The following is a 17,808-nucleotide window of genomic DNA, read 5'->3' on the forward strand; positions in this document are numbered from 1 at the left end:
TTTTTGTCTCTGGACAAGGCAGTTTAACTTCTTAGTCTTAATTTCCTCATATGTAAATGGAGCCAATACCTACCGTTTAGCATGATTTGGAGGATTAAATGAGATAAGGCACATGAAGGAATGAACTCAGTGCCTTGCATAGAGTAAGCATCAATAAGGACTATTTAAAAACATGTAGCAGACCATTTGATATGCCACTGTTTGACATATATAGAAGAGTTGCACCTAAGTTAGTAATTTGTTAGCTGATTTCTTTCCTTAGCTGCCCATATAGGATATCACCTAATTAGCCTAAGGGCTTCGTTAACCCAACCTCATTTTCCGTGTTATCTTAAACTATTCTCCTTATACAATTACTTGCAAGAAAGATTGGTTAAATGAAAGGAGCGATGACTTCCCAATGGTGAGGCTCCGGCCCTTGTATAACCGTCAGCCCAAGTCTGCTTTGAGAGTAGTGTGGCCGGGCCAGAGCTCTCCAGTGTGCCTTCACAAAGTCTGAGCAAGACGTCAACCAGAGCAGCGGGTTTTAGTTCTGCAAGTGGAACTTGCCTGACTTTTATGCCACAATCACCTGTTTTATTTTGTTTTTCAGATCTTCTTGGTGAAAACATTTATCTGGTCTTGTTTACCATAGCATTACGAATATGTAACTGTTTTTTAGTCCAAACAAGTTTTGTTCCAGATGAATATTGGCAGTCTCTTGAAGTTGCCCATCACATGGTTTTCAAATATCCTTTGTAGTTTCTTCTCCAGACTAGAAATGTATACTCATCTTAGGAATTGTAACAGCTTCTGTTATATATTTTCAATCAATTTTCCATATATTCTCTGAGTAATTTTAACTTATCAAAGTATACCATTATTTTACACTACTATTTCTTCTATCTTTCTTTGATGTTAATATACTTGACTCAACCTTTAACCAGAAGATACTCCCATAGTGCTCAGTACTGTGGAGGATATAGATCAAGTACGAAACACATTCCCTTCTTGAAGAAGTTATGAGTTTAACTGGCCAATTGCATTTTTAATTCAAATAACCAGTATAAAATGCTGTGTTTTTAAGGTTCTTTGTCAAAAAAATAGAAATTTTTTATGCACAGAAATTAAAATAGATTTTGTTTCAGTGCTATTTAACATTAATCCTTAACATTACTAATTATGGTTATTTGACCTGGGAATGGACAGAAAGATTGAGGGGTTACACGTATCCCTTAATCTTTGCAAGCATTTACAAGATTCTGCATCTTTTGGGAAAAGACAGTGTTCAGCTGCTAGTAAGTTTAAATAAAAGTAATCAAAATAGTTATTAAAAGTCGACTTATTCCATCCTTTTTAAAAGGCTAATGTATATTAACTAAATGACACTATTGGTATCACAAAGTTTGTTTTTAAAAAGATACTGTTGCTAAACTCTGACTATATCTGGGAAGCCCACAGTTCCAAAGACATCCTGTGATGTGTAACCCCTCATTATGAGCTAAAACCCAAAACTTAGCATGGAATTGCCCTACTTCAAGGAATCCTGTTAAGATATTCAGACTTCCAGAATGACTACATTTGGACTTTAGAAGTATTCTTCTTTCGTGAAAGAATCACAGGAGAGCAGTGTTGTATCTTGTTTTTTTTAACTTGTGAGCAGAAGACCATGTTATATGAGCTTATGAAGACTACATATAAACCTAGTCAGGATTTAGTGTTGAAATTAAATCTTAGAGAAAATTAATTTGACAAGAATTTAATGATATGCACAATCATTGTACTATGTATGTAGTAATTAGGCAGCAATAGTAAGTAGGGTTGTAATTCCTAGATCATGAACTTCTGGGGTCAGTTGCCAAGAGAGGGTACAAAAGAACTAATGGTGCCAAAGTTTCTCTAAGCTCACTCTCAAGATCCTTTAAGCTGTCCTCAGATTAGACTCAGGAGTTTGGGCCTTTCCCATTTTCCGTTAGGGAACTGGCCCAGAATTCCAAAGGCAGTCCAAATCCTAAGGGTTTCTTGGAGCCTGGAAAGACACATGGAAGGATCATGGGGAAGGAGAATTTAGAGCAGTAGCGGAGTTTCTCCCATTGACACATGTGGAAGTTAGGGGCTGTGAATTCCCTTCTCCTGTCAGGGCTTCTAGATTATGTAGGTTAACTATAAAGTCTGGAACCACAGGCAAATAGACATAATATCATCAAGGATATCTTATATCCCAAGAAGTAGGCTATATTATGAATGAAGGAATCTTCAAGATAGGAAACTTCCTATTCCTCCAGGACCTGTCCACTTCCCTCAACCTGTAGCTGACCCACCTGGCCATTTTGTGATTTAAAGTAAGCCTCTTCTAGTCCCTATACCCACCCTACTGCCCCCCAAAACACCTCTGTCCTATCGGAACTTGACCAGGTAGAGAAACATGAAGATGTTATCAGTCATTCATACTGTCATACTGATTATTTTAAACGTAGATTACATAATTTTGAAACTAGAAGGGGTCAGAGAAGTGAAATAAATAGACCAAGGTCACAGCATGTTAAAAGCAAAGCTAAAACTAGATCCTAGGTCTGCTTATTCACAGCCCTGTGCTCTTACCAGATAGCTTCTCCCTTAACTGTATAAAGTGTGGATATAGAACTAGAATTGCACCATCTAATATGGTAGCCACTAGCCACATGTGTCTATTGAATATTTGAAATGTGGCTAGTCCACATTGAGAAGTGCTATTAGTGTAAAATTCATACTGGATGTCAAAAACCTAGTACAAAATAAAAATGTAAAATGTTTCTGTAATTTTTTATTTTGATGAAATGATAATATTTTAGATATATTCGGTTAAACAAAATAACTAAAATTAATTTTACCTGTCTGGGATTTTTTTTTACTTTTTAATTTGGCTACTATAAAATTTTAAATTACGTACCTGGATCGTGTTATATCTCTACTGGACAGCACTGGCTTAGAACACGTGAGAAGAAAGGGATATAGAAGGGAGGCCTGAATAGGGCACCACCATGGGGGCTTTCAATAGTCAGAAGACGTGCACGGGCATTTGGCCTCTGGAGCTTAATGGAGGAATCAGGAGCTTAAAGAACAGGAGAATGGTAAGCTTCCAACACAGTATCATACTCAAGGTTTACCCCGCCTTGCATGTTCCTTCTCTTTGCCCCACCCCTCAACTTTTTATTTCCAAGAGTCATATGCAACTATTATTTAATTCTTCTCGGGTCCTTACTATAAATCTAGAAAATTATTGTATTTTTTTTTAAGATTTTATTTATTTATTTGATAGAGATAGAGACAGCCAGTAAGAGAGGGAACACAAGCAGGGGGAGTGGGAGAGGAAGAAGCAGGCTCGTAGCAGAGGAGCCTGATGTGGGGCTCGATCCCACAATGCTGAGATCACGCCCTGAGCTGAAGGCAGACGCTTAACCGCTGTGCCACCCAGGCGCCCCGAAAATTATTGTATCTTAAAAGTCTGGAGAGACTCCTAATAACTGGGAGTTTGCATCTCCACTTATTTTTGTGTTGAGCCAAAATCTACCTTCTTTTATTTTTATTTTTTTTTTAAGATTTTATTTGTTTATTTGAGACTGAGCAAGCACGAGAAACGGGGAGAAGGAGAAGCAGACTCCCTGCTTAGCCGGGAGCCCAACGTGGGCCTCTCTCCTAGGACCCTGGGATCATGACCTGAGCCAAAGGCAAACACTTAAACAACTGAGCCACCCAGGCGCCCCAAATCTACCTTCTTTTAAAGTCAAGATTTCTACAAGACAAGCCTTCGGAAAGTTTTATTTATCCAGATAAACCTCTCCATTTCTAAATATCATAATCAGATGATATCCTTTAGACATCTTACAATTTATTAATATCTGTCTTAAAATGTAGGTCTCCAAATTGAATAAAATGTTGAAAGGTAGGGTAACTAGTTCAGAATGTAGTAGAACTATTAATCCTACAAATGCTATATATACTTCTGTCAATGCATAAGGATTCTTTTAGTTTTAGTGGCTTCCTCATACTGTTGGCTTATATTAAGTTTGTAGCCAAACTGACTTCTCACATAAACTACTTTCAGGCCTGAGAGGTAAGAATGAAGCATATAGATCTCTATGCAGAGTAAACAGAAGGTATGTACATAGATGCCTTTTGCTGTATTTTACAGGGCAGAGTTTAAGTGAAATTATGAAGTACACCATACCTTTAAGACTTAAACATTTATTTACAGGTTGCTGACAAAGAGGAGGAACATAAAGCTAAAGTGTTAGAAGGCACTGACACCTGAAAGTAAAGCCACTCTGATTATACTGTAAAGTTAATATTGATCCAACAAAAATACAAATTTAAATATATTTTTAGAAACACGTCTTTTGAACAAATCTAGATTAAATTGTGCTCTATCGGTGTGTTATTTTGTTGATGATAACTGTGACACATTTTTTTTAAAACTCTCAAAGAGGTCATTGTGTAGCATTAGAATTACTAATTAAGTTATACTACATTTACGCTTTAGTTTTACTCTTAAATTTGCTTTTTAATGTCATTTGATTACTATGTTTCTGTAATTGTAGAATACTTGTCCTTTTATGGAAAAAAAAGTAATTAATTTTATTATCTGTATTGCAGGATGGGGAAGCAATGTAACTTAATAGTTAAGAGCACAGGCTTTAGAATCAGGAAGACCTGGATTTGAATTCTGGTTTCCACACTAAGTAGCTGTGCAGCCTTGAGAAAATTATTTAACATCTCTTACCTCAGTTTCCTCACTTATAAAGCAGTACCTATCTCACAGGGATTGTTAGAAGGACCGCATGAGCTGATATATATAAAGTACTTGGTATGATACCTATCACACATTACTGTTAAGTGCTTCATAAAAATTTACCCTATTGTTACGCTAACGAAAATCACTAAATATGCTTCTCAAATAGAACCTTAACACAGTGAACTCTTTTGTTGGCTATCTATGTTAAAAGTAGTAGTGTTGTAATATATAAATTACAGAGAGAAAGAATGAGAATGATAAAACTACCTTGGGCATTTCCCTGAAAAATTAATGTAATTTTTGTAGAAAAACAGGAATTTTTACGGAAGAATCGAATAAGACATTGTCTATTTTTGTACTAAGAATGGCCTTCAATTGATAATTGGATCACTTTGTTGGTTTCTTAATGATAATTCCGTGTGAACCAGTACATGTTTTTTAATATCTTTTTTTTTTTTTTAACTATTGAAGATTTGGATTCCTAGACTTGCCCAAGCACTTCTGTCTGCTATAGCAGACATCAGACTCTACTCATTAATGAAGCAACTAGAAAATCAGCAAATGGCAAGATGGGTGGTAAGTCCTAAACACTTTAGAAACTAGTCACTCACTTCATTCCTAACAGCATGAAGCACATGGAAAAATATCAGTTCTCAAAACAGCATCAGAAGATAATTTGTACAATTTTATAAAGGTACCACGATAATGAAGAACAGGAAAATGCAAGTGGTGCATGTCATATCCCTCCTTCTGATTGCACCCTGGGTGATTGAAGCCAGTGATGCCCTCAGAATCTTTGAGAGGCTGAACCCTAGGAAAAGCCTTTGGAAGCACCTTCGCTTATCAAATCTGTCAGAGTCCTTGCCTCACTTTCTATAAAATTCAGTAGGAATAGTTCTAATAATTGCCTGCCTCACAAACCACTTCCACTGTTGACAACCTTTGTTCACTACCTCTAGCGACCTGGACTAAGCCTAAGAAGTGGGTTTTCACTGAAGCATTCTTTCACCTCTAGCTAGATTGTTTGAAATAGACTCTGGAAGGGAGAAAATGTGATGTAGAAAACTGTTCTTTGTCAGACTGGCTTATTTCACAGTGGGGTGATAGATTCCTCATAACATTCAAATCTTGAATGGATTTTCTCATTGAAACCATATCCTGAAGAGTGATTGGATTCTTTAGTACTGTGTTTAACCTCCCTTGTCTCTTTCTTAAATTAAATAAACTTATACAAGCTAGCTTAGAAATCTTACTACCTTTTTAATACTGTTTCTACTGAAAAATACGTTCCAAATCCCAAGTGACCAACTTATCAATAAGTTTCTGGAATACAATTTATTGTTAATGTATTAATAAATATTAATAATTTGCCAATTATTAATAAGATATTTCTGCAGATAGTGTGTTTATTTGCATTAAAAAGACAGAATGGTTTAGCGATTGAGTCCTTGTTAATGGATTCAAGGATAAAATCAGTCTATCTTGTGCTTACATACACTGAAGGCTCAACCTAAAATGGCAAAAGTGTAATGCCTTTGAAATCCTTCCTCCAAAGTAGTAGTACTGGGTTCTTCTAGTTTAAGAAAAAACCCGCAAAAATTTGGAACATTTTTTAAAGGCTGTATTTGAAGAGCTAGGAATCTAATACCACATGTTTAACATCCTTGCACCAGCTAACAAGTTTAAGACATTTGCTTCGTGGACTTGATGCTTCTGTTTGCAGGTTCTTCGAAAAACTGGTTTATTTATTTTGGTCAATTTACCTGAAAGTATACACTTGTTAACTTTAACACCTACATATCTAGTATTATCATAGACCTGTGTGTAATGTAACTTCTTAAAAACAATGTTTGGGCATGCCTGTTTTCAATATTGTTTATGTTTTGATGTGATTTTTGCAGTATGTAGACTTGCTGTTTTCCATAGAAGAAGATAATACTGAGCTTTTCCATTTCCCACTCCATATGTTTGCTTATAATTGTTCTTAGTTTTTTTGCCAGTTATGCTCTTGGTTCACATGGTATTGCTGTACCAGAACTCTTACAAACACCATGGAAACTGTTCTCACTATAATTGCTCTTTTCTACTATCCTTTGGAAGGGTCAAAGTCTATGAACAGGTGAGATGTATTACTGTTAATAATTATATACAAAACGTGAAAAATCTTAAATATCAACATATTGTAATGTCTGGTGGACCCCCATATGTTCATGACGTTTATTAAAAACACATTGTCAGTTGATACATTTATTACAGTAGGAAACAGACACATGCAAACTAGGTAATGAAGGGCAGTTCAGTAAAAGGACTTATGTATAAACGTTTAGGCAATGTTTAGAAAAGCCAATAAGGGAATAACCATAGTACCCCAGGGCTACTCACAGGAGGAAGTTTCCTGCTACCCCAGGGCCCCAAGCAGAGGCAGTTGTTATGGGAATCCATATAAAGCTGTAACTTAACAGAGGGCCCCAACAGGGCACATGCACAGCCAGCCTTTAGCCATAGCAAGGAGAGAGCTGGGGGAATAAAATGCCCTGGCTTAACTCTTCTGCCATCATAAAAACAAACAAAAAAACCCAACAACAACAAAATTACAGGCAGTATTTCTAATGAGCATAGATTCAAAAACCTTCAACAAAATATTAGCAAACTGAACTCAACAGTATATTGAAGGTATCATTGATCACAATCAAATGGAATTTATGCCAGAGATGCAAGGATCATTATGTGCGAATCAGTATGATATACCACAACAAAATAAAGTTAAAAATCATATGATCATCTCAACAGATGCAGAAAAGGCATTTGACAAAATTCAACATCCATTTATGATAAAAACTTTCAACAAAGTGGGTAAAGTGGGTAAAGAGGGTAAAGGCCATATATGACAAACCCGGAGCTAATAACCATACTCAGTGATGAAAAGCTTGAAGCTTTTCATCTAAGGTCAGGAATAAGACAAGGATGCCCACTCTCGCCACTAGTATTCCACATAGTCCTGGAAGTCCTAGCCACAGTAATCAGATGAGAAAAAAAAAAGCATCCACATTGATAAGGAAGAGGTAAAATTCACTATTGCAGCTAACATACTACATATTGAAAACTGTAAATACTCCACCAAAAAAACTTAGAACTAGGGGCACCTGGGTGGCTTAGTCATTAAGCGTCTGCCTTCACCTCAGGTCATGATCCCAGAGTCCTGGGATCGCCCCGCATCGGGCTCCCTGCTCAGTGGGAAGCCTGCTTCTCCCTCTCCCACCCCCCCACTTGTTCCCTCTCTCTGTCTCTCTGTCAAATAAATAAATAAAATCTTTAAAAAAAAAAAAAACCAACTTAGAACTAATAAATTCAGTAAAGTTACAGGATACAAAATTAATATACAGAAATCTGTTCTATTTCTATACACTACTAACTAGCAGACAGAGAAATTAGGAAAACTATCCCATTTATAATTGCATTTAAAAATATATGTAGGAATAAATTTAATGCAGGAAGTGAAAGACCTGTACTCTTAAAAACTGTAAGACATTCATGAAAGAAATTGAAGGTGACAGAAGTAAATGGAAAGCTATTGTTAAAATGTCCATATTACCCAAAGCAATCTGCAGATTCAGTGCAATCTCTATCAGTGTACCAACAGCATTTTTCTCAGAAGTAAAACAAATCCTAACATTTGTATGGAACCAAACCAAAACAAACAAACAAACAAACAAAAAAACCTGAATAGCCAAAACAATCTTGAGAAAGAACAAAGCAGGACATATCACACTCCCAGATTTCAAATTACACTACAAAGCTATAGTAATCAAAAAAGTATGGTACTGGCACTAAAATACATAGATCAGTGGAACAATATAGAGCCCAAAAGTAAACCCATACTTCTTTTTTTTTTTTAAGACTTTATTTATTAGAGAGAAAGAGAGTGTGAACATGAGCACGAAGGACGGACAGAGGGAGAAGCAGACTCCCCACTGAGCAGGGAGCCCAAAGTAGGGCTCAGTCCCAGAACCCTGAGATCATAACCTGAGCCGAAGGCAAATGTTTAACTGAGCTACCCAGGCGGCCCAAACCCACACTTTTATGGTCAATTAATCTGTGACAAAGCTAGGCAAGAATATACAATGGGGAAAACACAGTCTTTTTAATAAATGGTGTTGGGTAAACTGGATAGTTACGTGGAAAAGACTAAAACTTGACTTTCAACCCATATACAAAAAATAAACTTAAAATAAAAACCTAAATGTAAGACCAGAAACCATAAAGCTCCTAAAAGAAAACAAGTGGTAAACTCTTGGATGTCAGTTTTAGCAACATTTTTTTAGATCTGTCTCCCCAGGCAAAGGCAACAAAAGCAAAGATAAACTGTTGGGACTATATGAACAGCAGAGCAAAGAAAACCATCAACAAAACGTAAAGGCAAACTCTTGAATGGGAAAAGATATTTGCAAAGGATATATCCAGTAAGGGGTTAATATCCAAAATACATAAAGAACTCATACAATTCAAAAAAAATCAAATTAAAAAATTGGCAGAAGACTTAAGTAGACATTTCTCCAAAGAAGACCTACAGATGGCCAACAGACACATGAAAAGATGCTCAACTTCACTCATCATCAGGGAAATGCAAATCAACCACAATGAGATATCACCTCACACCTGTCAGAATGGCTATTACCAAACAGGCAAAAAATGACAAGTGTTGGCTTGGATGTGGAGGAAAAGGAACCCTCATGCACTCTTGGTAGGAGTGTAAATTGGTGCAGCTACTATGAATAACAGTATGGAAGTTCCTCCAAAAATTAAAAATAGAAATGCCATATGTATCATCCAGTAATTCCATGTCTGGGTATTTATCCAAAGAAAATGAAAACACCGGGACACCTGGGTGGCTCAATCGGTTAAGCATCTGCCTTTGGGTCAGGTCATGATCCCAGGTCCTGGGATCAAGTCCCACATTGGGCTCCTTGCTCGGCGAGGAGCCTGCTTCTCCTTCTGCCTGCCACTACCCCGTTTGTATTCGTGCGCACTCTCTCTCTGACAAATGAATAAATAAAATCTTAAAAAAAAGAAAAAGAAAATGCAAACACTAATATGCACTCCTATGTTTACTGCAGCATTATTTACAATAGGGAAGACATGGAAGCAACCTAAGTATCCATCGATAAGTGAACAGATAAAGAAGGTTTGGCAAATGCACACACACACATACAATGGACCACTACTTGGCCATAAAAAGAATGAAATTTTGCCATTTGCAACAACATGGATGGACCTAGAGGATATTAGTGTGATAAGTCAGACAAAGATAAATACCATATAATTTCACTTAAAATTGGAACCTAAAAAACAAAACAAATGAATAAATAAACTTAACAGAAACAGACTCACAAATAACGGGGAACAAACTGATGGTTGCCAGATGGGTTGGATGGGCAAAACAGATGAAGGGGTTTATGAGGTACAAACTTCCATTTATAAAATAAATAAATCATGAGGATAAGTATAGCATTGGGAATATAGTCAGTAATGTAATAACTCTGTATGGTAACATGATAACTACCCTTTTTGAGCATTTTGTAATGTATATAAATGTCAAATCACTATGTTTTACACTTGCAATTAATAACAATACTGTATATCGACTATACTTCAGCTTTAAAAAGTAAATTAAAGAAAATATATGGACTGGATTTGGGCTTATATCAACTGGGGAAGCAAATACCAAGCAAATGGAACCACCAACGTGAGCAAAAACACAGAGCTGTAACAGGGCTTCATTTTGTTGTGGGCAGGTTGTCCATCCTACCACACACGTGGTCGGAACATGGGAGAAGGGAAAAATAAGGGATGAGGCTGGAATGGGACTTGGCCCTTCTCCAGATTTTGGACTTTATTCTGTAGGTTGTAAGCAACCATTGAAGGCTTTTGAAAGCATGACATGATCAAATCTGATTTAGGAAGCTCTTGCAGTACCAATATTTAGGATATAATGAAAGGGAGAAAGCCGGAATTTGGTCTAGTTAAGAAGCTACTATCCATTCTTCCTATATTAAAAGGTTGTGGGGAGAATCAAATAAGATCATTTCTGCGTTAGACTACTGACTGTAAGAATAGGCATTCACTTAAGTTTACCTATAATGAGAGCTTTATTATAAGGCTGAAAGTAAAAATAAGGAAAAGAGTCACCTTGTGGCCAGGCCTGGAAGAAAATTATAGACTATCTCAGCCACATAAATGAAATGAATGAATTATGGCAGTTTTGAGGAAAAGTCTGTTCTGTTGTACCTTTATAGCTCAGTCTGTGAATCCATTTTAGTTGTCTAATTTTAAGGCGTAGCTAGTCTCCATTTCTGTCCTCACCGCCAATTGTCCAAATTTCTCTAGATAGCATTCAATTTGAGAAAATCTGATTAGGTCTGTTAAATGTCATTATCCCTATTTGGACATAGTTTCACACTGGCCAGACTTAGATTGGCTGCCTGTGTTCAGTCAGAAAGAGAGGGTCACGTAGCACAGGCGACCACTGGAAAAGCATTTTCCCCCTGATAAGCATGACAGGTACTATTCCTGGCCTTAGAATATATGACATTCTGCAAACTCCTTTAAAAATCCAAGTTTTATAAATGAAAGATTTCTTTAAGGAGGGACTGAGACTAAGCACTGATTTCTGTAAATGGTAACAATAAAACATCTCCTGTTAGAATTAAATGAGAATCTATATGAAGTGTATAGCGCAGGGCCTCTTAGTAAGTGCTCAGTAAGTGTTGTTGATGACAATGATATTAAATAAAGGAATATTTGGGGGCAATACAAAAAAAAGACAGCAACTATGAAAATATTCTAGACAAGTGACAGGACTTAATGTAAGATGGTGGGAATGGGAAGGAAACAAGGTGGACATGTGGGGTAAGATGCTGCTATTTAAGGCACTCTAAAATCTTAAGACTGAGAAACTGAGTGATGCTATTAAATATTAGACACTGAACAGGTTCAGGGAAGGTTTGGGCTTATTTCAGATCCTCTGATTTTGAGTGCCAGTAAAGATCTATGTAGAAATACTCAGAAAAGAATAAGAAATCCAAGTCTGAAAGTTTGGAGTGAGGTTAGGACTGGAAGTATATACTTGGGTGTACTCTCAGTAGTTTGGCTACAGCAGAAGTTGCAAGTAGGATGCATGCAAGTCAAACCAACCTATGAATATGTTTTCTTTTCACCAGCATAAGGGGTTTTGTTTTGTTTTTGAAGAAACTACTTGGCAAAGTTTTAAAATTGGGAGATCTTACATAATCTGGGTTTCTTGTTTCTCTTGAAAAAATGAGAGGCCCAGCAACATTTTGGCCCAAGATTCCTTCATGACAATATCAAATCAGAGCCTCCCCACGGTCTACATCACTCATTTTTATTACTTATGTGGTCTCTGTAAGCATTTGAATTTGAAATCCCTTCTCTTATATCCTCACCAACATTAGAAATTTCTCCATAGCTCGTTATTGGTTAATAGATATATAGTAGTACCATAAAGTTTTATTTTGTTTGCTTTCAATTTTTAGCACAGCTAACACTATTTCCATGTGATAATCCACTGTCTGTAGTCCTCATGATTAAATTATTATAGTTTTCTTTAACCAGTTATTGTGAGAAGTCCTAACAGTAAAAATCCACATTTCTATCCATGATCTTAGAGGTTTGTATGGTAGGCTTTTTATCGATTATACATACAGATCTTTCATTTGGATAAAATTAACAGCTTATTTTCAAAACAAAATTGTATGTACCCAGAAGCCCAACATTGTCTAAATAATCCTAATATTTCCTTAAATGCATTTATTCTTTTTTTCTTAGAGAATGGTTTTGTGTGACTTTCATCTCCTTAGGAGAGACTTGATAATTTTTCCATCAGGAAAGCAATTGGCAGAGTTGTATGGCTAAAAGTTAGTATACCTTTTGGCAAAACAAGACCAACATTAAGACATAGAATAACTTCTTAATTTAAAGTGCTAGAATTGGGATATTAGAGCTGAAAAAGACCTTAGATATTACCTCTTTTTGTGGAGGAGAAAAATTAAGAGTCAAAAAGTATAACGTACCCAAGTTCACATAGCTATTTATACCAAAAGGAAAATGCTCTCGTTTTTTAAAAAATGTTATATCACAGCATAAATAGTAGATAACTTCTAAACTTATTTCCTAGTTGTCTTGACAATACATTTTCCTTGTATATAGTGTCAAGTACTCGTCCCTGGTGGCACTTGCCTTCATAATTCGTCCCACAGCTATCATTCCATGGATACCTTTGGTCTTCAGACATTTCTGGCAAGAACAGAAAAAGCTTGATCTTATTCTGCATCAATTTTTACCTATAGGGTAAGTATGGCTACAATCCATCTATTAATGTCCATAACCTATAAATTACAGATTATGAACATGATTTTACATCTTGTAGTCAATTATTATATCTTCTGATGTCAATGAGAATTGTCAGACTAAGGAAACAGTATTTCCAAATTTATATTTTATATTTTTATATTTATGATTATTAACTATAATTATTTTAATTTGCTTAAATTGGGATCGTTGGAACTTTTCTCACTTTTCTACACTTCATTTCCTAAATATTTCTCAAGTACATTTTAGAGCTACTTGATTCTTTTACATTTGTATAAGGCTTTATAATTTATAATGTGTATTTATATATTACCTCATGACTTTCACAATTCTTGGATGTAGAATTGTGTAGGTATTTTTAGTTTGTAGTGGAGGAAATGGGTGGGTGGGGGGAGCTTGGTGAAATTAAACATGCGCTAGCTGGAGTCATTGGGTTGGTTGCTGTGATGGAACTGGGATTGAAACTCATGTCTTCTGTGCTCAATTCAGTAGCATATATACTCAAATTGGAACAATACAAAGAAGATTAGCATGGCCCCTGTGCAAAAAAACAAAAACAAAACAAAACAAAAATCCAGGTCTTCTAGGATCAAACTTACCCCAAGGATCTAATAAAGTATCCAAAACAGTTATTTATTGAAGGGCTGAATGCATTCTCATTCTTAGAACAGTAATCTTTTTAATATACTAGTATTCACTCTGTATGAGTATATTTGGGTACGAGTCAAAAAGGCTAAATCATCTAGAAGCCAAGTTGCCACTGTTGTCATTTCTCAGATTTATTAACATTGTTTTTAATGTATTACATTCATTTAGCAAATATTGGTTTAATCCTAGTATGTGCCACATACTGTTCCAGATGCTGGAGATACAGCAACTTAACAAAGTCCCTGCCTTCATGAAGTTTATATTCTAGTGGGAGAAGACAGAAAACTAAAAACATAGGAGCAATATATATCTGCCAAGTGACAAATGCCATAGGAAAAAATAATGAGAGATAAGGATAGAATGCTGGTGTAGGAGGGAAGCATTGTTATTTTTTATAGGGTACCTGGGGAAGACCGCCATAAGGTGACATTGGAGCCAAAACCTAAAGGAATTGAGACAATAAGGAAAGAATATTTCAGGCAAAGAACCAGCAGGTGCAAAGACCTTGATGTAAAGGTGTATTTGGCATATTTGAGGAACAGCAAGGAGACTGGTGTGGCTAAAGGAGAGTGAACTTGGGAGAATATGATAATGAGGTCAGAGAAATAGCAAGAGTTCAGATTATGTAGGCTTTTACACAGGGAGATAAAAAGCCTTTTTTTCCCTTATCAGCAATACAATGTATAGTTTATTTATTCAACAGGCATTTAGCCTGCTTTGTATCAAGCATTTGATGATTCAGAAGTGAGTGAGATGCAGTATCTGCTCCCAAAGTCAAAATCTATGGGGGGAAAAGAGATACAACAGTAATTCTTGACCAGCAAGATAGAGTGTTCTGAGTAGTTACATAACAAAATGTTGTAGGAGAACAGATAATTAAAAAAGCCTAATTCTGCTTGCAGGGGAAACATTAATAGAAGGTTTATAAAAAGTAGATGATGTTTTAAATAATATCAAGAATGAACACGAGTTTGCCAGGCCTAAGGAATCAGCATGCTTAAGCTGTAAAGGCCTGAAGGAGCCCATTCATATAGATCAAAACTCTTCCCTTGTTTATTTTGAAGGACAATATAGGAAAGAACAAATGAGATAATATATGTGAAAATACTTTGAATTGTACAGTGCATAACAAATATGATTCACAGTCCTGATTAGTCTTATACTCTCAAGTGTTGGTGCACTGAGTTGGCCCCAGCCAACAGCCTTTTACGCATTAAACACCCTTTAAAAATGCAGGGCACCTGGCTGGCTCAGTTGGTAGAGAATGCAATTTGATCTCAGGGTCGTGAATTCAAGCTTCATGTTGGGAGTAGAGTTTACTTTAAAAAAACACAAATTTCATCTAACCTATCACCCCACTTTATATATGAGGCATTGGAGGTTCAGAGAAGGAAATGATACCTGCAAGGTCTTTGGGCTGATCAGGGTCAGAACTAGAACAGGACTTGAACACCTCTAAGCACCTAGGGCTATTTATTTAAAACGAAAGAAAAGAAAAAGAAAACAAAAACAAAAACAGTTGCATATCCAGACAGGAAGAGTATCTCTAAATATAAGGAAAAATCTTGCATTAGTCTTAGGAAAATTTCTAATATGTAAGGACTACTTCTCTTTGCCTTTTACATGAGAATCTGGGACATCATTTTGTCATTCATTATGTAAAATCAAACGTAATTCAGTTGGCTTTCAGCTGCCACGTTCTCACCAACAATTAGCAAGGCAAAACATAGTATGGGACATCATTATAGATCTTACAGGCATTAAGGAGATAAGAAGTTAATATGGACAACCTTTTGCTAATAAATTTGACAATTTGGATGAATGGACAATTCCTAGAAAAATACAACTTACCAAAACTGACAAAAGAGGAAATAGTAAATATAAATAGTACTATATATATTAAAGTGAATTTGTAATTAAGGACTTTAAACAAAGAAACACCAGGCTCAGAGGGCTTCACTGGTGAATGCTACCATATATTTAAGGAAGAAGAAACATCAATCCACATAAACTTTTCCACAGAATAGAAAAAGAATAACATTTCCCAACTCCTTTAATGAAGATAACATACCCTTGATCCCAAAATCTAAGGACGTTACAAGAAAAGTCAATTATAAATCAATATATCTCATGACTATGAATGCAAAACTCTTAAACAAATCTTACCAAATTGAATCTAGCAATTTATTAAAAAAGAGAGTGGGGTACTTGGGTGGCTCATTTGATTAAGCATCCAACTCTTGGTTTCAGCTTGGTTCATGATCTCAGGGTCATGAGACTGGCCCTGTGTTGGGTGTAGAGCCTGCTTGGGATTCTCCCTCTCCCCCTCCCACTCCCTTCCCCCCAACTTGTGCACACTCTCTCTTAAAAAAAAAAATACATCATAACCAAGATTGGTTTTAGTTCAGGAATGTGAAACAGGTTTACTATTTTAAAATCAATCAGTATGATTCATGATGTTAACAGAATAAAGGAGAAAAATTCATAGGACAATCTTAATAGACACAGAAAAGCCACATGATAAAATTAAAAGCCTACTCATGATGGGAGAGGAGGAAACAACCATTAGAAAATGTGTAATAGAAGAGGACTTCACTAATATGACAAAGATTTCTATAAAATGTTATAGCAAAATCATACTAAGTGTTGAAGCACTGAAATCCTTTTCCCTGAGATCAGGGACAATACATGGATGCTTATTTTTTCCCCTGCCGTTTAACGGTATATGTCCTAGTTAGTACAGTAAGGCAAGAAAAACAAATGGTTGGAAAGGAAGAAATAAAACTATATGGCATGATTGTATGTAGAAAATCCGAAAGAATCTAGAGAAACTATTAGGATTAGTAAATAAATTCAGCATGTTCACTAAATACAAGGTCAGTATACAAATATTGATTTCATTTGGACACTAAAACTAGTGGGTAAAAGTTTGAGGACTAACAGGATATTTATGTTATCTCAAAATGTCTCCCCATAAAATATTTATTAATTACAAAGGATAAAATAATTTTACAGTGGAGAAACTTGACAGACACTTCCTTAATCAAGGAATCAAAGTTAAGGGGTGCCTGGCTGGCTCAGTTGGCAGAGTATGCAACTCTTGATCTCAGGGTTGTGGGTTCAAGCCCCACATTGGGTAAAGAAATTACTTAAAAATAAAATCTTTTTAAAAAATAATTAATTTTAAAAAGAAAAAGGGATCAAAGTTAACACTGTCAGTAATTGGACAGATCGCTATCTGTGCCAATATTTCCCAGTTCTGATTATTTGTGATTTATGTAAGAGAATTTTCTTGTTTTTCAGAAATACCCACTGAAGTATAGGAATAGAGGTGAGTGAAGTCTGCAACTTATTAAACAGTTCAGGGAAAAAATGCATATTTAAAGAAAAAGAAAAAGATAAAGCAAATATGGTAAAATGTTAACATTTGGGGACTCTAGGTGAAGGATATATGGGAATTTTTTTATACTATTCTTTCAACTTTTTTCAGTCAGAAATTATGTCAAAATAAAAAATTAAAAGGAAAACAAATATCATTTATGGTGGCATAAAAAAACATCAGATGTCTATGAATAAAGTAATGAAAGGTATACAAGAACTCTACACAGGAAGCTATAAAACCATTATTGGGAAAACTAATGAAGACCTAAATAAATGGAAGAGTATACCATGTTCATGGTTGGAAGACTCTACAGTTTAGAGATACCAACTCAACACAGACTGTGATCTGTATATTCAGTGAAATTCCAATTAAAGCCCAGTATAGGATGTGTATGTGTATGAACTGATAAAGCTGATTTTAAATTAAGTGGAATACAAAATACCAATATTAAAATCAGAGAGAAAAAAAATGTTGGATGACTTACACTACTAGATATTAAGACATATTACAAAGTTAAAATAATTAAGACAACTTAGAATTAGTGCAAGGTAAAACAGACTGGTGGGACACAATAGTTCAGCAATAGACCCAGACATAAAGTCATTCATTTATGATAATAGTGATAAGGCAGTGCAGTAGAGAA

General features: G+C 35.7%; 1 protein-coding gene and 1 non-coding gene across 6 annotated transcripts in view; both read left to right on the forward strand.

Annotated features, from left to right (window-relative positions):
* The window catches only part of PIGB (phosphatidylinositol glycan anchor biosynthesis class B), a 33,398-nt gene that overhangs the window by 1,380 nt on the left and 14,210 nt on the right, over positions 1 to 17,808 (forward strand). For 3 of the 5 annotated variants that reach the window (XM_087859227.1, XM_087859229.1, XM_087859228.1), the window contains exons 2-6: positions 593 to 726; positions 1,158 to 1,277; positions 5,222 to 5,326; positions 6,739 to 6,869; positions 12,974 to 13,114. In XM_087859227.1, the coding sequence (XP_087715353.1) occupies positions 593 to 726; positions 1,158 to 1,277; positions 5,222 to 5,326; positions 6,739 to 6,869; positions 12,974 to 13,114 (631 nt within the window). The other 2 variants (XM_045812090.2, XM_045812089.2) reach the window with 2 other exon arrangements.
* LOC123801877 (U6 spliceosomal RNA) lies at positions 13,612 to 13,718 on the forward strand. The gene has a single exon (XR_006782352.1). It is a non-coding gene; the product is annotated as a U6 spliceosomal RNA (small nuclear RNA).

Source organism: Ursus americanus, chromosome 36 (genome assembly GCF_024610735.1).
Source record: "Ursus americanus isolate L20-20 chromosome 36, mUrsAme1.1.p, whole genome shotgun sequence".
Lineage (NCBI taxonomy): Eukaryota > Metazoa > Chordata > Mammalia > Carnivora > Ursidae > Ursus > Ursus americanus.